Source organism: Rhinopithecus bieti, unplaced genomic scaffold, assembly GCF_001698545.2.
Source record: "Rhinopithecus bieti isolate Rb0 unplaced genomic scaffold, ASM169854v2 scaffold_14871, whole genome shotgun sequence".
NCBI classification, from domain to species: domain Eukaryota; kingdom Metazoa; phylum Chordata; class Mammalia; order Primates; family Cercopithecidae; genus Rhinopithecus; species Rhinopithecus bieti.
The window spans coordinates 64262-86980 of record NW_016807935.1 but is presented as its reverse complement, the minus strand read 5'-3'; the positions used below and the strand labels follow the sequence as shown (position 1 = coordinate 86980).

Below are 22719 nucleotides of genomic sequence, written 5' to 3'. Positions count from 1 at the left end.
TCTAAATATACAGTCATGTCATCTGCAAACAGGAACAATTTGACTTCCTCTTTTCCTAACTGAATACCCTTTCTTTCTTTCTCTTGCCTGATTGCCCTGGCCAGAACTTCCAACACTATGTTGGATAGGAGTGGTGAGACAGGGAGTTTTTAACATGAAGGGATGTTGGACTTTATCAGAAGCCTTTTCTGCATCTATTGAGATGATCATGTGGTTTTTGTCTTTAGTTCTGTTTATGTGATGAGTCACATTTATTGATTTGCATATGTTGAACCAACTTGGCTTCCCCAGGATAAAGCCTGCTTGACTGTGGTGGATTGACTTTTCAGTGTGCTGCTGGATTCGGTTTGCAAGTATTTTGTTGAGGATTTTTGCATCAGTGTTCATCAAGGATATTTCTTTTTTTTGTTTTCTTTGCCAGGTTTGGTATCAGAATGAAGCTGGCTTCATGGAATGAGTTGGGGAAGAGTCCCTCCTCCTCAGTTTTTTGGAATAGTTTCAGTAGGAATGGTACCAGCTCTTTGTAGTATTCTACAGCTGTAGAATTCTGTGAATCCATCTGGTCCTGGGCATTTTTTGGTTGGTAGGCTGCTTATTACTGTAGAGCTCATGATTGGTCTGTTCAGGGAATCAGTTTCTTCCTGGTTCAGTCTTGGGAGGGGATATGTGTTCAGGAATTTATCTGTCTCTTCTAGGTTTTCTAGTTTCACTCACTTCAATTAAAATTTAGCAATTCCTTCTTTTATGAATGTAGGCAGCAAAACTAGTATCTATGACTTTATTAGAGAAATTACAGATGTTTGCATCATATTGTGGTTATATATCAGAATACTTATTCTCATCACTACTTTGAAATTGTGGTAGTCATTGCATTACTGAATCCTCATTATTTAATGTGTTACTAAAGAAACACTTGTTACTATATCATAGCTTTGTTTTTCTTGTAATAGTATAACTATTTCCGAATAACTAATTTTGTGATTTGATTTATTCATGCATTTCTGAAAGCATTTTGAAAAGGGATCTGTCTTCAGACTGCTTAAAGGGGTTAAGGGTCCAAAAATTATTTTAAAACCCTTGACTTAGACAAAGAAGGTGCACATGGTTGCGTGATACAATCTTTGAAGACTCAAATTTATTCATTAATTAGATGATTTAAATATTTGCTGAATTTAAGTTATAATTGTTTGGCAAAGAAGTTTTATTTGTTTGAAAACATTTAAGCAACTGAACATGCATTTTCAGGTTACTCGTGTTATAACAAGCACTTCTCTGTAGTTTTAGTTTTTTAATAATTTAATGAGGGACTGATTCTCAAGTTAGGTTCTCCTGCTATGTGCATTGCATATATTAATATGGAAGTAAAGTGTATCAGTTAAGATCACTTAAGATTGGCCCTCTAGCCTTTTTTTGGTGAAGAAAGTACAGTCTTTTAATAGATTATTCAAAGTCTCTTGTCTTTAGCATACTTAATGTATTCATGTAATACAGTACTTTCACATCAATGAACAGTAACAAAACACTACTACTGTTTATTTACATACACTTTCGTAACTATTGGCTATGTTGTCACAAAGTGATTTTATGCTGACTACTTAGATGATTTTATCTGTTTACATATTTTACTTTAAAAGTTAAACTGGAATATGATTATATCTAGATATTCTAACCAATCTCCCAAACTGAAAACTTTTTTTAAATGATGGATAAATCTTCTTAGGTAAGAACTGATAAGGCCAAAATCCAAATAATGGCAAGAAACCAGAAAAGTAAGCAAAGCACAAAGCTTCTGTTGAGCTGAGAGCATTGGTCCAAACTGGCAAAACTGAGCTTTGGTTTTTACACTCCTCTGATAGAGTTGAATCTCCAAACAGCTGCTTTCTCAATTTGGTGAACCAGAGGTAAATCTGTTCCTTCATCCAAAGCAGACAGACCCCGAACAGGTTGAAACCATAGTATATCCCAAGCACAAATTCATAGTTCAAAAAACCTTGTATTTATTTAGTTGAAAGTGGCCCTAAACTGGTGGTGCTCCAGGTAGCTTGATACAGCAAAGACATTTCTACTCAAAGAATTTTCATAAATAATTTTTCAAGAAATGTAAATTGCTTATAGTAAAAATCATTACTAAGCATGTATGAAAACACGGTATGACCTAAAGTCAGCAGAGGCAGCAAGAACAGACCTATAAAGGCTTTGTATATTAGAATTATGAATTGCAATTTACAAAACAAGCTATTTTATGGTTCTGGGTCTTAGGTTTAAGTCTTTAATCCATCTTAATTTTTGTATAAGGTATAAGGAAGGTGTCCAGTTTCAGTTTTTTGCATATGGCTAGCCAGTTTTCCCAACACCATTTATTAAATAGGAAATCCTTTCCCCGTTGCTTGTTTTTGTCAGGTTTGTCAAAGATCAGATGGTTGTAGATGTGTTATTTCTGAGGCCTCTGTTCTGTTCCATTGGTCTGTATATCTGTTTTGGTACCAGTACCATGCTGCTTTGGTTACTGTAGCCTTATAGTGTAGTTTGAAGTCAGGTAGCGTGATGCTTCCAGCTTTGTTCTTTTTTCTTAGGATTGTCTTGGCTATACAGGCTCTTTTTTGGTTCCATATGAAATTTAAAGTAGTTTTTTCTAATTCGGTGAAGGAAGTCAATGTTAGCTTGATGGGGATAGCACTGAATCTATAAATTTGGACAGTANTATAAGGTATAAGGAAGGTGTCCAGTTTCAGTTTTTTGCATATGGCTAGCCAGTTTTCCCAACACCATTTATTAAATAGGAAATCCTTTCCCCGTTGCTTGTTTTTGTCAGGTTTGTCAAAGATCAGATGGTTGTAGATGTGTTATTTCTGAGGCCTCTGTTCTGTTCCATTGGTCTGTATATCTGTTTTGGTACCAGTACCATGCTGCTTTGGTTACTGTAGCCTTATAGTGTAGTTTGAAGTCAGGTAGCGTGATGCTTCCAGCTTTGTTCTTTTTTCTTAGGATTGTCTTGGCTATACAGGCTCTTTTTTGGTTCCATATGAAATTTAAAGTAGTTTTTTCTAATTCGGTGAAGGAAGTCAATGTTAGCTTGATGGGGATAGCACTGAATCTATAAATTTGGACAGTATGGCCATTTTCATGATACTGATTCTTCCTATCCATGAGGATAGAATGTTTTTCCATTTGTTTGTGTCCTCTCTTATTTCCCTGAGCAGTGGTTTGTAGTTCTCCTTAAAGAGGTCCTTCACATCCCTTGTAAGTTGTATTCCTAGGTTTTTTATTTTCTTTGTAGCAATTGTGAATGGGAGTTCACTTATGATTTGGCTCTCTGTTTGTCTCTTATTGGTGTATAAGAATGCTTGTGATGTTTGCACATTGATTTTGTATCTTTTGTATCCTGAGACTTTGCTGAAGTTACTTGTCAGCTTAAGGAGATTTCGGGCTGAGACGATGGGTTATACAATCATGTCATCTGCAAACAGGGACAATTTGACTTCCTCTTTTCCTAATTGAATACCCTTTCTTTCTTTCTCTTGCCTGATTGCCCTGGCCAGAACTTCCAATACTGTGTTGAATAGGAGTCGTGAGAGGGTGCATCCTTGTCTTGTGCCAGTTTTCAAAGGGAATGCTTCCAGTTTTTGCCCATTCAGTATGATATTGGCTGTGAGTTTGTCATAAATTGCTCTTATGATTTTGAGATATGTTCCATAAATACCTAGTTTATCGAGAGTTTGTAGCATGAAGGGGTGTTGAATTTTATCGAAGGCCTTTTCTGCATCTATTGAAATAATCATGTGGTTTTTGTCATTGGTTCTGTTAATGTGATGGATTACATTTATTGATTTGCATTTTTTGAGCCAGCCGTGCATCCCAGGGATGAAGCTATTTTAGAGAGAAGAATTGCTTGAAAATTTCTGTGGGTAATAGAAACTTTAAAGACTAGCCATTTGGAAAGCCAAAATTATTTAACATAAACTCAGTATATGGAATGAATTGAAGGGGAATTATCAAACTAGGAAACATTATCATCCAGGTAACATTATTATCTTGTCTTGCCTCACACAGACAAGAAAATGTAAAATACAAAAAATAAAATGGTTAAAGACAGAGGATAAAAATGAAGTATAACTTACATCTTTATTGGAGTTGCAGAAGGAGAGGAGAGAATAGGAAAGCCAAACCTCACTTAAAAGAAATTCTAAAGCTATCTATCTTTCAGGCAGAAAAAAAGTGATCCCAAAGGGAAAGTCTAAGGTGAAAAACAGGATGAAGAACAAAAAAATAAAGTAAATATGTTGCTAAATCTAAACAGATATACACCAGTAATAATAATAGAATTAAAATACACAAAATGTCTAATTTGTGTGGTTAACAGAATTTTAAGTGTTCTCAAGGTTTTGTATGGTCTGGGTGAAGACAAAGGCAATGTAAAATTTTCAAGTTAGCAAAATCAAAAACATGGAATTACTGAGATTTAAAAGGAAAATCTAAAACCAGTTCTCAACTTTAGCTGTACAATACATTCACTTAGGGAGCTTTTGAAAATCATAATGCCCAGACTCCATTGTACCCCAATTAAATCAGAATCTCTGGGTGTTAAAACTTCCAGTGTGATTCCAAAGAAAGTATAGAATGTGAGAAAAGAAACATAGAATAGGTAAAGCAGATAGAAAGTGCAAAAGTAATATAATAGATACAGATCAAAATATTCCAATTAAAACATAGACTCTGCATATAAAAATCCAATTTATGCTCTTATGAGAGATACCCAAAACATGAGGCTTTAGAGTATCAGTGCTAGAGATAAAGGAGACATTTTTCATGATAAAAGGTGTGATTTAGTAGGAAAATATAACATTTTTAAAATGTGTACCTAATAGTATTGCATGCATATATGAAACAAATATTGAATAAATAATGAAATTCATTAACATTTTATATATAATGAAAATTGACAGACAAATCTACAGTTGTTTTGGGGAGATTTTTGATGGTTGTTTGATCCAGGATTCATCAAAGATTACATATAGCATCTAGTTAAATATCTATTGGACCGCATTAATACAGAAAACTCCCTATGATTAATGTTTCTGGTAAGCATGCTACATAGGTGATATTGGGCTCTCAGGGCATCTCAGGGGCAAATGTCAATTTGTCCCATTTTCAGTGATGTTTGATCTTTTGACTAAGGTGATGTCTACTAGATTCCTCCGTTGTAAAAGTACCTTTAATCTGTAATTTGTGGAGTGAATTATACATGAACACCAAGTGAAGTTTCTGTTTTCACCAGTGGCTTTAGCATCCGTTAATGGTCTTGCCTAAATCAAGTTGTTTTTATTACAGTGGTTGCGAAATGGTGACTAATTTCTATCGTGCTTAAATATATTGGTTGGCATTCTTTTGTAAAAGCTTCTTTCCCTTCTCCCCCTTTCTTATTTGTTTAAGTACCTGTAGACTCAGATTTTAAATCATTGTGTTAAAGTTCATTCTTATGATAGTGAAATCATCCCAAATTAGGCCAATGGAAATGCCTTTAAAGTAGTTTCTTTTACCTTTTCATAGTGTTTGAGCAGTGCTTTACTTTTTTGTACAATAAGATCATCCAGGCTTACCATATACTTTCTCTGCTTCAACCCTGGCATAAGCTATTCCTCTAAGTAGTACAGGTTCCTTTTAGTGAGAGAATGGTATTTAGAAACCAAATTCTGAGTATTAGATATTCTCTTCGTTACTGTAGTGTCACTGCTTGGACATCCTTTCTTATGAAACCTCTAATTCTAATCCATCACTGCAGGGTTTTTTCCATCCGTTCCCTCATTCTGAGCAACTTTAGTTTATTTGCCATTTGCTCAGCTCTTCAAGACACACAAAATTTCAAAATGACTATAGCAGCACCACTACAACAACAAACATAAAAATTTTTCATGATAAAACTTCAGGGTATTTTTTTAGACCTTTTTTTTGTCCTCAGAATATTACCCATCAAGATTATTATCTTCAGATTAGTATGTTCAAGTGGTATTGAATTACTGGTTTTCCTTCTGGGTTATTTGACATTTAACTAGATTCATTAGTTTATCTTCTTATTGCATTGTATTTTTCTCTAGTCTACTGATTTTATTTTTTGAATATGTAAAACATTAACAAGTTTCAAAAGTCAAAACTATAATGAAAGGTATACTCAGACATCCCATCTCATACTTAAAGCATCTTTTTTTCAAATATTCTGAGGTTTTATTAGTTTCTGGTTTATCCTTTCTAGGTTTCTTTTGCAAAATAAACATATATATGAAAATAACAAAATACCTTTAAATCAATTTGCAGAGATTATTCTGGTTTTTTTTTCTTAATGGTGGAAGATTGAGGAAACATTTTAAGACTATCAAATATTTGAACAACATGGTTAGCAAACTTGCCCACTTATAAACATAAACGTAAAATCCTGAAAATACATACACACAGTTCTCATTTGTAAATTCCCTGTCTGTGGATTACTTACCTTCCTAAAACTTACTTACTTGTAACCCCACAATCAATACTTGTGGTAAAAAATTTGACTCATTCTACACACAAACTTCCCAGCTGAGGTCCAACAAAGTGAGCTATGCCTTGTTTCTGCTCTCTCACACAAATACCCTTTTCACAGCCTATTTGGTGTTACATTTTTTGTTTGTGCTTTTTGTTGATGACTTTGCTTTTAAAACAACCCCCACATATGGTGTTGAAGTCTAGTGTTCCTAAGCACAAGAATGCTGTATAGTGCCTTACAAAGAAAATACATGTGTTATGTAAGCTTCCTTCAGGCATGAGTTATAGTGCTATTGGCTACGAGTTCAATGTTAATGCATCAACAATATGTATTAAATATAGTGCTTTTAAACATAAATTCAAGGTATGTGTTGATGAAAATGTGACCAGAGACCTAATCCTGTAGTTTCCATAAGAGCCATTGTTCAGCATTCACTAATTCAACATTCATGGTCACTTTATAGAACCAAATGATCACAAGTAGTCAGAATTGACTATATATACACACAGACATATAAAACAAATCCTTCAGATTATGAAAAGAATTACATATAGAAACCAAATTAAGGCCTTCCAAAGAATGCAAGATTGATTTGACACTGTACAATTAATGAATTTTTTTCTACCACATAGTCATAGCTGCACAAATATATAGAATGCATTTGATAAAATTCCACATGGATTTGTGTCAAAAAAAGAAAAACCACCCTAGCTAAGCATAAAAATGATTTCAAGAAGTCCTGGCCGGAGCAATCAGGCAAGAGACATAAAAGGAACAAATACGAGCAGAGGAAGTCCAACTATCTCTGTTTGCAGATGACATGATTCTATATCTAGAAAACCCCCTAGTCTCTGCTAAAAGCTCCTAGATCTGATGATCAGCTTCAGCAAAGTTTCAGGATACAAAATACATGTGCAAAAATCAGTAGCATTCACATACATCAACAACATTCAAGTTGAGAGCCAAATCAAGAACACAATCCCATCCACAATTGCCACAAAAAGAATAAAATACCTAGGAATACAGCTAATCAGGGAGGTGAAAAATCTCTGCAACAAGAATTGCAAAACAATACTCAAATCAGAGATTACAAAAATAAATGGAAAACATTTCATGCTCATGGATAGGAAGAATCATTATTGTTGAAATGGCCATACTGTCAAAGCAATTTACAGATCCAATGCTATTTTCATCAAAATACCAATGAACATTCTTCACATAATTAAAAAAAACTATTTTAAAATTCATGTGGAACCAGAAAAGAGCCCAGATCACCAAGGCAATTCTAAGCAAAAATAACAAAGCTGGAGGCATCACATGTTACCCAACTTCAAATGATACTACAAGGCTACAGTAAGCAAAACAGCATGCTACTGGTACCAAAACAGACACACAGACCAATGGACAGAATAGAGAAACCAGAAATAAAACCTACAACCATCTGATCTTCGATAAAGTTGACAAAAGCAATGGGGACAGGACTCGCTATTCAATAAATGGTGCTAGGATAACTAACCATATACAGAAGATTGAAACTGGACCTCTTTCTTATACCATACACAAAAATAAACTCAAGATGTGTTAAAAATACTTAAATATACAACTAGAAAAACCTTGGAAGATAACCTAGGAAATACCATTCTGGACATAAAACCTGGGAAAGATTATGACAAAGATGCCAAAAGTAATTGCAACAAAAACATTGACGAGTGGGACCTACTTAAACTAAAGAGCTTCTGCACAGCAACAGAAACTATCAACAGAATAAACAGACAATCTACAGAACAGGAGAAAATATAACTATGCATCTGACAAAGGTCCAATATCCAGCATCTATAAAGAACTTAAACAAATTTACAGGCAGAAAACAACCCCATTAAAAAGTGGGCAAAGGACATGAACAGACACTTCTCAAAAAAAGACAAACGTGTCCAAGAAGCATATGAAAAAATGGTCAACATCACTAAACATTAGAGAAATGCAAATCAAAACCACAATGAGACACCATCTCACAGGCATCAGAATGGCTATTATTAAAATGTCAGAAAATAACAGCTGCTGGCAAGGTTGCTGAGGAAGGGGAATGCTAATACACTGCTGGTGGGAATGTAAATGAGTTCAGCCATTGTGGAAAGCAGTGTAGCAATTCCTCAAAGAACTTAAAATTACCACAAGACTCAATCCCATTATTGGGTATATACCCAAGGGACTATAAATCATTCTACAGTAAAGACACGTGCACACACATGTTCATCACAGCACAGTTCACAATAGCAAAGACATGGAATCAACCTAAGTGCCCCACAACAGTAGACTGGATAAAGAAAACGTGGTACATATACACCATAGAATACCATGCAGCCATAAAAAAAGAATGGAATCATGTCCTTTGTAGCAACATGGATGGAGCTGGAGGTCATTATCCTAAGCAGATTCAGGAACAGAAAACCACATACCTCACATTCTCACTTATTACTGGGAGCTAAGTGATGAGAACACGTGGACCCAAAGATGGAAACAACATACACTGGGGATTACTTAAGGGTGGAGACAGAGAAGGGAAGAGGATAAAAAACCTACCCATTGGGAACTACCTTTATTACCTGGGTGACAAAATAATCAGTACACCAAACTCCCTGTACACCAAACTCCTGAGACACGTAGTTTACCTATGTAACCTGTACATGTACCCCTGGACCTAAAAATTTATAAAAAAGGAACTTCAACTTTATCAAGGGTAGTATATAAAACCTATACCAGTTATTAATGGTGAAACATTGGAATATTCCTTCTGATCTAGGATTGATAGCATCCATCCACTTGCCCACTTCTATCTACCAACATATTGGAAGTTTTGGGCAGAGTGGTAAGGGGGAAAAAAATGGATGGGTAGGTGGGTGAAACACAAATGTCATTTTTCACAGTTTAGGAACTTAGGTACCTAGAGTACACAAAATAATATACAGATAAGCAATCGAGATAAATTTAGTAAAGCTGCTGGATCTAAAAAAGATATGCATAGTAGCCACCGCTCCTTCACAGAGAATACATGCCAACACCCCCCATGGAGGCCTAAAACCACAGATATTACTGAATCCTATATACACACTATGTTTTTATATATACATAGCCATGATAAAGTTTAATTTATAAGTTAGGCACAATAAGAATAACAATAAAATAGAACAATTATAACAAAATACTATAAAAATTATGTGAGTATGTTATCTCAAAGTATCTTACTGTACTTCACTTACCCTTATGATGTGAGATGATAAAATGCCTATACAATGAGATGAAGTTAGGTGAATGACATAGGCATTGTGACATAGCATTAGGCTACTGTTGACCTTCTGACCATATATCAGGAGGAGGAGGATCATCTGCTTTCAGTAATCCTAAATCATGAAGCCATGCCTATGTCCATTGTTAGATATCAGGATCATAAGATATCCTGTTAATGGCTAATGTAAAAAGTGTGGATACTTTGGACAAATGGATATGATTCATGTCCTGGGTCTGACGGTGTGAGATTTTACCATGCTACTCAGAATGTCACGCAATTTAAATCTTATGAATTGGCTTATTTCTGGAATTTTCTGTTGAATATTTTCAGACCATGGTTAACTACGGGTAACTGAAACCACAAAAGGTGAAACAGCAGATAAGGGGGGACTGTTGTATCCAAGTCAATTGCATCTGTGTAACCAACAATAAAAAATGAAATTAAAAAAAAAAAGTGAAGTGTTCCATGGGAAAAAAGATAATAAAAGCATCAAAAACTAGGAAATACCAAGGAATATAACTCCAACAAAAGATAGGGAACTTTTTAGAGAAAATGATCAAAACTATTGACAGTTTTTTTAAGTAAATGGATAACTATTCATGTTCATGGATTTGAAGATTGAATATTGTAAAGATGTTAATTCTCCTTAAGTGATCTTTAGACTTAATGCCATACTAATAAAAGTCTTAAGTATATACTATACAGCAGTAAAAGTGAATTATAGAAGCACAAACAACTCAAAAATATAACATCAAATGAAAGCAGCAAATCACAAAACGTAGTGTAAAACTAAACTCTGTAGACATAGGTACTTAAGTCTCTAGTACTCAGTCATAGGTACTTAAGACTTTAAAGGAAATTAAGGGAATAAATAATGATAAGTGACTAAAATAACGAATAGTGACTACCTAAAATAAGGATAGTGACTACCATTTTGGAAGGGTGTGGGGGATGTCATCAGGGAAGATCATGTTTCCAGGGTGCAGGCGTTATGTCTTGACCTGAGTGGTAATTACGTGGTCACTCACTGAGTGACTATTCTTTAAACTGTGTATATTTTATGCAAATAAAAAAATAAGGAGCTAAGCCAAATAATTTGAAATAGACTAAGTATATTACTGAGAATTGATCAGTTATTAAGCTCATCCATGATATGATTAAGTTATTGGTGATTGTTCCATAATGTTGAAGTAACTTGAATGGTTTAGGTTACTTCATTGAGATAGAAAATTCAATTTATAAGAAGTATATATTTTTTAAGACTCAGAAATGTTTTGCTACTCAGTTTACTAGAATTTATACTACAGAATTAGCATATAGCAAATTCTGCTTTTACTATACTTGGGAAAACCATTAGTGGAAGAAATACAAATTTTTTATATAACATAGTAATAGTGAGCAATGATACCTACCACTTTTTAAGCACTTACCATGTAGTAGGCATAGGGTCAAGTATGAAATGTATTATCTTATTAATTCTGGAAAAAAGTCTAAGGGTGAGTACCACTATTATCCCCGTATTACATGTTAAGGGTCAGAGTCAGGTTATGATGTTAGCCTTTCTGATTCGAGAACTCCTTAACCATAGCCCAGTAAGGATTAGAATGACTGTCTAGTAGTGTGTATAGTATTACATATTGTTACAGATTCTCATTTGGTTTTTACTCTCACTCTATCATGAGGGTAGAGTAGAGTTTTCCAAGAGACTACATAGCATGTGATATTGCAACAGCCTGAATGCAAAAGCAGATATTAGAATTCATTCACTTTCAATTAAGCCAGACATTAGAGACTTGAAAAAATATATTTTTTTAAAATGGGGGGTGGGTGGTGGGGCCTGGCCCGTGCCTCTAATCCCAGTACTTTGGGAAGCTGAGGCTGGAGGATCACTTGAGCTCAGGAGTTCAAGACCAGCCTGGGCAGCATAGCAAGACCTTGTCTCAATTTTTAAAAAATTAAACAAGTAAATATATATAAAACAAGGCTGTACTTTTTTACTGTCCTTTTTAAGTCTAATAAATTAATATATTTTAAGACTTGTTCATCTTAACTTCAAATATGATCATTATTAATAGATAAAACTCACAGAAATGAAAGTTCACTGGGGCCTCAGTAATTTTAAATGTGTAAAAGGGTCCTGAGACTAACAAGTTAAAAAACCGATAATCTATGTGATTTATTAAATTCTCATGTTTGATTTTGTTCTTATAAAATATGTGTTTTTAGGTTGCTACAAGCCTCAGGAAAAATCAGATTACTTGATGTTGGCAGCTGCTTTAACCCATTTCTGAAGTTTGAAGAATTTCTAACTGTTGGCATAGACATTGTACCTGCTGTAGAGGTATGCATAGTTTTGTTTCAGAGTTCAATATTTTACATGTATATTTACAAAAGAAAAGCACTGTCTTTGCATCCCTAAAATAGCAAATGTATTTCCTGTGTACCCATTAAGAAGAGATTTCTATTCTAAACTAAATATATTTTGTGAAAAATTGAGCATTTAACCAAATTTTGTCTTTATTTTCTTTATCATCTAAATAGCCATAATCTAGAACCATGTTAGAGTAAAATCTTAGCAATTAAGAAACTTCACCTGGGCATGGTGGATCACGCCTGTAATCCCAGCACTATAGGAGGTCAAGATGGGCGGATTACCTGAGGTCAGGAGTTTGAGACCAGCCTGGCCAATGTGGTGAAACCTAAAAAATAAAAAAATTAACTGGGCATGGTGGCGGGCACCTGTAATCACAGCTACTCAGGAGGCGGAGGCAGGAGAATCGCTTGAACCTGGGAGGCAGAGGTGGCAGTGAGCCTAGATCGCGTCACTGCACTCCAGCCTGGGTGACACAGTGAGACTCCATCTAACAATAAAAAGAAACTTCAGTAGATTACAGAATTCCACATAGCTGTAGTGTTTGGGTTTTGCATTTTGTTGTATTTGGTTTATTATTTTCTTTTAATGCATCTCTTTCTGAAATATATAGTGTTGTAGAGCCATTATGGAATCGTAGAAAGAGGCAAGGGCTTTTGCATCAGCCAGAACTTTATTAAATCCAGCTTGTTTGTACTTGAGTCAATGAAACTACTTAACACTTGGCCTGGTACATTGTAGGAACTCAGTAAATGATAGATTCTATCGTTTCTTTTGAGAACATTTCCTATGGGTCAATTATTATGACACTATCATTTCAATTCAGTGAAGCATGATCACCTCCTTATCAGCTTGAACTTTTTTTTAAGACGGAGTTTCAATCTTGTTGCCCAGGCTTGAGTGCAGTGGTGTGATCACTCACTGCAACCTATGCCTCCCGGGTTCCAGACATTCTCCTGCCTCAGCCTCCCAAATAGCTGGATTACAGGTATGCACCACCATGCCCAGCTAACTTTGTATTTTTAGTAGAGACAGGGTTTCACCATGTTGGTCAGGCTGGTCTCGAACTCCTGAGCTCAGGTGATCCACCTGCCTCAACCTCCCAAAGTGCTGGGATTGCAGGCATGAACTACTGCACCCAGCCAGCTTGAACATTCTTATACCTTAATCATGTGATGCCAAGAGTTTGTGTTAAAGGCATTTTTTAAAGATAGATGATTCTAAAGTAGGCACATTATATCAGAAAAAGACTTTTTTCCAGAATAACATTAATTCGTTATGTTTACCATTTTACTCTTGATAGAACTGCAGACACAAAAATTTTTTTTAAATGCATTTAAATATTAAATATTTATAAAATGCATTTTAATGTTATTTTTAAAGTATGGATTAGAGTATTAATATATCAGTTATTAGGGATTATTTTCCCCTCTACTGCTGTATTCCCAGTACCTAGAAGAGTGCCTAGTATATTTAATACTTTTTTAAATAAAAGAATAGAATATTTCCAACCTAGTTTTGAACGTCTCCATCACCTTTTTCTAGTCTCTGATCCTCAGTTTTCTCATCTGTATAATGGGGTTAGTAGTGGACCACATTTCATAGGATGTTGTAATGTTTTCTTGGGAAAAAAAAAGTATTTAAAGCACCAAGCATAGTACCTCTTATGTAGTGCCTGCTAAATAAATGTATGTTGTTACTACTGGTAAGTTCCTGCATGAAGATTTAACTTTCTTTAGTTATGTATCATTTTGATGAGCATGATTAAATTGGTATAACACTGAGGAACAAGCAAGTCCTAAAACCATTCCTGTTATTTCTACTTTCGTTTTCTCTATGCTAAAATCACTGTTCTTAGCTTACCACTGCAGAGAATTTCTGTGCCATCAGGCACTAGTTTTAAAGCCCAAGTGCCTTCATGCATAGATTCTCTTCCCTTCCTTCCTCAAGACATACATGAGAGATGTTCTTCAGGGACTGCTGAGACATCATGACCATTTGATCTGATCCTTAAGCTTAATATTAAATCTATCTATGGATAGGGTTATAAACACTGAATTGTATAGTCACCAGAGAAGACAAAAGAACTACTATAAATAACTTAAGTATAGAATCAGAGTTTCACAGTTCAGAATCCTATAATTTTAAAAGAGTAAAGGGACTTACTCTTCCAGCCAAGATGGGATAACATAGACCAGCTTTATCCTCTTCCACTTGAAGCAACAAAAATGTGGACAAAATATTTGAAATAATTTGACATTGCACATCAGGTAATGAAGGACAGTGATCTCTGAGAGATGGAAAACAAATGAGACAAGCGCTACAGTTACTCTAGGATATTGCCTTGAGAGAGTTTCCAGGATGTAGCACAGCAGGAAACCCTAGCAGAGTTCAGGTGATTCCGTGACTTGTGAAGATGGAGTTGTGAGTCCTCGGAGACCGAGGCAGCTCGTGTTTCTAGAATGGTCTACTGAAAATAAGAAAGCCATAGAAGGAAAACTCCAGAGGCCTGCAAAAGGTCCCCTTTGAATACTCAGCTGAGTACAGATCAGCACACATGTATATGAGAAAACTACATGAGACTGTACTGTCCGAAAGGATTAGAGGTTACAGTGGCCAGCACTCACACAGGGAAGTATTAATATGGTACCTGTTCCCATCAGCCATACTGGAACATTCAAGATTCACAGACATTTAATAGAGTACACAGAGAAGGGTCTTACCTCAGTAATGGAGAATAATTTGCCTTAGACTAAACACTAGTGCTCTAGTCCCATGTAACAAATCTTAAAAGCAAGACCCAGAAAGTTCAGATTGTCTCCAGGTATCTTAACTACATCCCAGAACACAGTTCAGAAATATTTATAGCAATCCATAGTTATGTAGAACCCACCAAGATAAAATTCACCACGTCTAGCATCCAAAAACAATTGTAGCCATGCAGAGCAGCAAGAAAATAGGACCCACAGTGAGGAGATAAATCAGCCAACAACGACCAACCCTAAACTGACACAGAAACAAGGACATTAAAATAGAGATAATACCCGTTTGGGAAAATTCCTTAAGCTAAACATTTACACAGTTTATATTCTTCCATTATACATGTTATGCTTCAATACAGTGTTATTATTTTAAAAATATCAAAACTGTATAAAAAGCTAAGAAGAAACAGTCTGAAGTACTGTCTCTTCTAGAGACAGTACTACAATGTGTGATGTGAAAATGCATACCGGATAGGATTAATGCATATTAGATGTTGCAGAAGGAAAGGTAAATTGAAGATATAACAATAGCACCTATCCAAAATGAAACAAAATTTTTAAAATAGAAGAGCATCAGTGATACAAATCTAAGCGGCTAAATATAAACATAATTGGAATCCCCCAAAAGGTGGGGTTAAAAAAATAATGGCCAAAAACTTTCCAATTTGATGAAAGCTTTAAACTCACAAATTCAGAGAAGCCCAACAAACTCCAAACAAAAGAAACATGAAGAAAATTACACCAAGGAACATCAAATCAAACTTCTAAAACTAGTGATAAAGTCTTAAAAGCTCCCAGAAATTGTAAAGACACCTTAAAGTACTGAAATAAAAGTCACCTAGAATTTTATACCCAGCCAAAATATCTTTCAAAAATGATGAAATCGATTTTCTTCAGATATCTAAAAGCTGAAATAATTCAATATTAGCAAGCTTGTATTATAAGAAATGTTAAGTTGGAAGTGCTTTAGCCAGGTAGAAATATGGCTCTACACAAAGGTATGAAGAGGTAACTATACAGCTAAAAAGATTTTCTCTTCTTGTTTAAACTCTTTAAAGATAAATAAAAATAGATATTTGTGTGTATATACTAGCAGCAACCAATCAGAAATTTAAATTAAAACAGTACCATTTACTCTAGCATCAAAATATGAAATATTTATTTTATATGTGAACATATATAAAATATGTAGCTCATAAATCTGACAAAAGTAGAAAAATCCAAATGCTGCAAACCACAAATTAGGAGAAAGTAAAGATGACCTAGGCTGGGTGCAGTGGCTCACACCTGTAACCCCAGCATTTTGGGAGGCCTAGGTAAGTGGATTGCTGGTGTCCAAAAGGTCGAGACCATCCTGGGCAATGTGGCAAAAACCTGTCTCTACAAAAAAAAAAAAAAAAATTAGCCAGATGTGGTGGCACTGGCCTGTAGTCTCAGCTACTCAGGAGCCTGAGGTAGGAAGATTGCTCGAGCCCAGAGGGTGGAGGTTGCAGTGAGCTAAGATCACACCACTGCACTCCAGCCTGGGTGACAGAGTGAGACCCTATCTGTATAGAATCAGTGCAGTCCTCACCAAACTCTTGTGGGCTTTTTCGTAGAAATTAAAAAACTTATTCTAAAATTTGTGTGGAAATTGAAAGGACCTAGAATTAATACCTCAAAACAACTTTTAAAAAGGACAGTGTTGGAGAGTAACACTACCTGATTTCAAAATTATAAAGCTACAGTATTCAAGACACTGTGGTATTGATGTTCAAGAATATCAGTGAACTATAATAGATGGTTCACAAATAGGCCCAAACTTAGATACCTGATTTTTGCCCAAGATGGAGAGCATAGTCTTTTCCACAATGGTGTTGAAACAAAGGGGTATCCATATACAAAAGAAGAAACTTCAGACTATACCACACTCCATACAAAAAAAAAAAATGAACTTGGCCAGGCACGGTGGATCATGCCTGTAATCCCAGCACTTTGGGAGGCCAAGGCGGGCGGATCACAAGGTCAGGAGTTCGAGACCAGCCTGGCCAATATGGTGAAACCCCGTCTCCACTAAAAATACAAAAATTAGCCAGGCGTGGTGGTGTGCGCCTGTAGTCCCAGCTACTCAGGAGTCTGAGGCGGGAGAATCACTTGAACCCAGGAGGCGGAGGTTGCAGTGAGCCAAGATCACACTGCTGCACTCCATCCTGGGCAACAGAGTGAGACTCCATCTGAAAAAAAAAAAAAAAAAAAAAAACCTCAAAATGTATTATAGACCTAAATGAAAAAAACAAACTACAAAACTACTAAAGGAAAACATTTTGAAAAAAAGTCTTTATGACCGTGGGATAGGACAAGACTTCTTAGACCTGACTTTGAAAGCAACATCTAAGAAAGAACAAATTGATAAATTAGTCTTCATCAAAATTTAAAACTTCAGCTCTTCAAAGGACACTGTTAAAAGAATGAAAAGATAAGCCACATGAGACTAAGAAAATATTTTCAAGTCATATATCATAAAGGACTTGCATCAAGAATATATAAAGAACTCTCAAAACCCAGATATTTAAAATTTAAAGCAACCCAATTATTTTTAAATGGGCAAAATATTTGAACACTTTAACACAGAAGATATCTGGATGGCAGATAAATCCGGGAAAAGATGATAAACATCACTAACTCATTAGGAAAATGCAGATTAAAACTGCAACACCACTACACACCTATTACAATTACTAAAATGAAATAGACTAGCTATACCAAGAGTTGATAAGGATTTGGAGGAACTGGAACTCACATACTCCTGGTGGGAACGTGAAACTACATAACCACTTTTGAAATCAGTTGGGAGTTATTTAAAAATTAAACTTACTACATCACCTTCTGTATGATCTAGCCACCCAAGATATTTCCCCAAGACAAATTAAAGAATGTTGATTCAAACAATGAATGGGAATACTCACAGCAGCTTGAATTGTAATAACCAAAAACTAGAAACAACCCAGATATCCATAAACAGATGTATATGGATAAGCCAACTGTAGTACATCCTTGATACAATGGGATACCATTCTGCAGTTTAAAAAGGAATAAACTATTAATACCTGCAAGAAAAATCTCAAAATGATTATTTATAGGAAATACAAACTTGACTGTAGTGATAGAAATCACATCAATGATTGCCTGCTGGCAGGGGAAGAGAAGGAAGGGACTATAAAGGGGCATAAGGAAAATTATGGGGTGTTGGATCTATTCATTAACTCGACCATGCCCATGGTTTCATGAGTGTAAAAATACATCACAACTTACCAGACTTATGCTTTTGTGTCACTTATACATGAGTAAAGCTGCCTTTAAGAAAAAGGGAAGAAGGAAAGCATCTTTTTTTCTGGTACTAGAATGTTACATATCACTTTCCCTCATAAACAGTCCAGATGACTATGTGGCCAGCTTGTATATACACTAACATGAGTGAAGGATTAAGGTATTAGGTCATATCTTTGTCAATAACTATGGGTATATGATAGAGTAATTTTTGTCTAATTTTAAAATTGCTTTCTTCTGGTCCATTTCCATAGTTTTAAGATTTAGCACATTATATAATGTTGTTTATTCCTTTAGTTGTATTGTTTCCCATGGCCATTTGTCTAACTAAATTTAGTTTGTTCCAAACCAGGGATTAACTTTTTAACAAAATAAAAGTAATGTTGAGGGTTACTTTTTAAATGGTTAAAGTTAATGGTTTCAAATAACTTAAGTTTTGTAATCATTCTGCTTGTACAAATTTTATAATGCCTCTTTCATTATCCTCTAGTTTATTTGATTCATCTTTATTTCATGGTATTTCTTGTTCAGAGTTTTATATTAGTTTGTTTTGGTAACTGTAAATGTTAAACTGAATGTAAATAGAAGTGTCCTTCCTGTAAACTTCTACCCAAATTAAAATTTATGTAAGTCCTAACCCAAAATACACACATAAATTATTTCCCATTTTAAATTGTTAGGCAAAAATATATATTTAAATGATGATTAGCAAGTCTTTGGACTTAACTACTTTGAGATTTTTGTAAAAGTTGTGGTTGAATAAATCTGTTCAAGTTTAATATTTAAAAGGAAAAATGTATAATCAATGCTGGAATTATTACTATGATATGTGAAATGGTTTGCTGAAAAGTCTATGTATTAAAGTGGAAATAATCTTGAAGTTCTTAATATGCCTTGTTTTCTGTTTCTGCAGAGTGTCTATAAATGTGATTTCCTGAACTTACAGCTTCAGCAACCACTCCAGCTTGCACAGGATGCTATAGATGCTTTTTTGAAGCAGCTGAAAAACCCTATTGATTCTCTTCCTGGAGAACTTTTCCATGTGGTTGTTTTCTCTCTCCTCCTTTCTTATTTTCCATCTCCTTACCAGCGATGGATTTGCTGCAAGAAAGCCCATGAACTGTTAGTGTTAAATGGTTTATTACTTATCATCACACCTGATTCCTCCCATCAGAACCGTCATGCTATGATGATGAAAAGCTGGAAGATTGCTATAGAGTCTCTGGGCTTTAAACGCTTCAAGTACTCAAAATTTTCACATATGCATCTGATGGCATTTAGGAAAATCTCTCTAAAAACCACAAGTGACTTGGTTAGTAGGAACTACCCAGGAATGTTATATATTCCTCAAGATTTCAACAGTATAGAAGATGAGGAGTATTCTAATCCTTCCTGCTATGTTCGATCAGATATAGAAGATGAACAACTAGCATATGGTTTCACAGAACTCCCTGATGCTCCATATGACTCAGATTCTGGAGAAAGTCAAGCCAGCTCTATTCCTTTCTATGAGCTAGAGGACCCCATATTACTTTTAAGTTAATATAGAAGCAAAAGGCCCTTTCAGTCCAGGCTCCTAAACTAATTGCTTACACCAATTGGAAATACTAACATGAACTCAGTACTGAAAACCTGGTTTGCATAAAAGAAATGCAGAGGTTTACAGAGTTTGCTATTTTTTTCTACTTCTCAATTTTAAAATTTATTCTTATATAGAAAGCTTAAAGTTTCATGCAGAGTGACTCATGTCATAGCAGAAACTTCTGTTACTTTAGCATTTAGCACTATCATAGAAAGGTACCTTTTTCACTTTAGTGCTATTGTGGAAACAAGCATAATTTGCTCTATGTTTTCCTTTTCAACTTTTCAGTGTTGACTATAAACCATTGAATGGGAAACTTTAAGATGTAGAAAGCTGTAGATTGCACTTTGATGACTCACAAGTTAAATGTGATACAGAAAAATAGATCGGTTAGTTGTTTTGTGATGCACTTATCTTTTTCTTTTTTCTAACTAAAATTGTGATGTTACAGAAAGTCATTTTATGTTCCTTTATATTTCCTGAACTTTTGTAATTGGTGATAATTCTTTTCTTTCTTCCTTCTATTAAAAGCTCATTTGACAGCATCAGACATTGGGGAGAGATTTCCCCAAAGTATGTATTCTAATTTCATTAGCCCTATCCATTAAACACCATTGCCAAAGTAGTATTTTCATAACTTTCTTGTTGATTTGGGCCTTGGTGTGAAGTATATTTACCTGAGAGTTCACTTTTACTTTTCTTAAACTTAGGTTTCATTTACAAAATGTTTTATTTAAGCAAAGAACAATGTAATACTCAATAATGACCTAAAACACCTTTTTGAAAGGGTTTGCACTTGGAAGAGTTTATGTTCTGTTGAAACCAACTTTGATAGGGTCCTCACCTTTCTGTGAAGGAGGTGCCGCACTACAAGTTTCAAATTATATGGAAAAACTTAAAATTAACCCTCTGTTGGTGATCTCATAAAATGGTTTTGACCTTTTTGGTATCTTAATTTCTATCTAAACTCTATCAGAAAATTTTCTTTGAATATATCAATTAGTTGGCTGTGGGAATTTTCCCTTTCCACATTAATAAATGCCTTTCTGTGTTTCTGAATCAGAAGCAAATGATTAGGGAAAAATATATGTCCGAACAAGACAAGATTAGTTTAAACAGTTAAGAACATTTAGTCCACATTGTCTTGTCAGCCAGCAATTGTCACGGAAACTATCATTTTTAAGAGTGCCACTGTGTGGATTTTTTTTTTCAAGTGGTTATTACATTAAAATTACCTCATACTGAGGTTTTTGCACTGAAATATCACAGTTTCAGATTTCATGGTTAATGTTGTGCGTATGTTTGTATGTTTTTAAAGGAAACTTGCATTTTCAATAGTTGATCCTAAATTTCATAAACTGCACTTCTTTACTCTGGTAAAGCTGATGTTTTTGTGCTTATTGTGAATTGCCGTAGTACCTTTGAATGTCAAACTTTATTTAGAAATATAAAACTTATCCTTTATGATATAAATGGTTGAGTGTATGTACCCAGTATTTCAAATTAAATTTCACATGCTAAATTAATGAAAGTAACAAGATTGTGATTTTTTAAAGTCAGTTGATTAAATGCAATAAATATTGATTGCTCAAATATGCCACAAGTAACTCAACATTTTTCATTTACTTTCAATAGCATAAGATTGCTTAATATTTAGGATTGACTGTTGTTTCCAGTTAAGCACTACAGGATTATGCCTTGTAGCTTCCCCAAGAGAAGGGGGAAGAAAAAGCACTGTATTGATAATACAGAACTATTTTGAACAATTTTGGTAGTACCTTTTACCATACTGTTTGCTTTTTGACTTGGGTAAATATCTTAAGAGAAAAGAAAACAATACACCAAATGAAAATGCTTTGAAAGTAAATGAAAACAGCACTTTTGAAAGGCTGGTGTAGTATGACCCTGGAGTCAGCCTTTGTGTTATAGCTAAAATGTTGGTGCTATAAATTCTGATTGTTTACAGATGTTGATTCTGCTTATGCTCCAAAGTGTGCATGATGTATTTTATGTAGTACTCTGAGGAAGTCTCCTTATAAAACCTACTACCACTTAGTATAAATTTGTTTGAATTTATATCATTTGTTACTGTAAATTCAGCTTATTCAAATTAGGTTGGCACAGATTTAAACTGATACACATTCCACCAAAGCCAATTCAGTGTATAAGTATTGAAGTATAAGCAGTTATTGCAGCTTGATGCCAGATCATGTATGTAATAACAAGTGGAAGTTAATAGGGCCTTCTGATACTGTATGGGTACTCCTAAGAATTATTTCATTTTGGATATAAAGAAGTTATAAGGCCTCCTATCACATTCACAGCAGGTTCTTCAAAATAATTTGGTTGTTTCAAAAACAAATGGTAATCATTTGGTTGGATTCTTCAGGATCATGACTAGATCATGTGGTTTTACCATAGTTGCCAAGTGGTGGGAGGTAGCATACCTGAAAATGTACGTGTGTGTTTGTTGTATTTTTTCACATTTTGTGAACAAAGCACATTTATTAAAAATTTTAAATTTTCTAGTATTCTTTGTCTGTTACTTGTAAACCGAAAGTTCTGTGGTCTTTGATGTATCTCACTAAGTGATTTTGGCATTGGGAAGCAATTTAGAACTTGAGTGACTTGTACAATTTTCCAGCTGGGTTTCGTTTTTGTTAAATCCCTTAATGTCATAAATTTATTTACTGAGATCCAGAGAACTCAAGTGACTTCCCATTGTCATGTTTTGTCATGTTTATGACAGAAGCAGGGCAACAGCATAAATTCTACTTCATTATGTGTCAACCATATCATATTCTTTTTTTTGAAAGTAAACTACATAATAATTTATCAGTTATTTCAGGGCAGCAGATGTCTTTCTCGTAATATGAAAGGTTTTTTGTTGTTGTTGTT

The 22719-nt window shown here is 34.7% G+C and overlaps 1 protein-coding gene across 1 annotated transcript in view; it reads left to right on the top strand.

The window, feature by feature from the left end:
• The window catches only part of SAMTOR (S-adenosylmethionine sensor upstream of mTORC1), a 118648-nt gene extending 96296 nt beyond the window's left edge, over nucleotides 1-22352 (top strand). Inside the window, exons 4-5 of the mRNA XM_017884164.1 lie at nucleotides 12027-12141; nucleotides 19153-22352. Coding sequence (XP_017739653.1) covers nucleotides 12027-12141; nucleotides 19153-19782 — 745 coding nt within the window. The 3' untranslated portion in view covers nucleotides 19783-22352. The remainder of the gene's footprint in view (nucleotides 1-12026; nucleotides 12142-19152) is intronic.
• The last annotated feature ends 367 nt before the right edge of the window (nucleotides 22353-22719 follow it).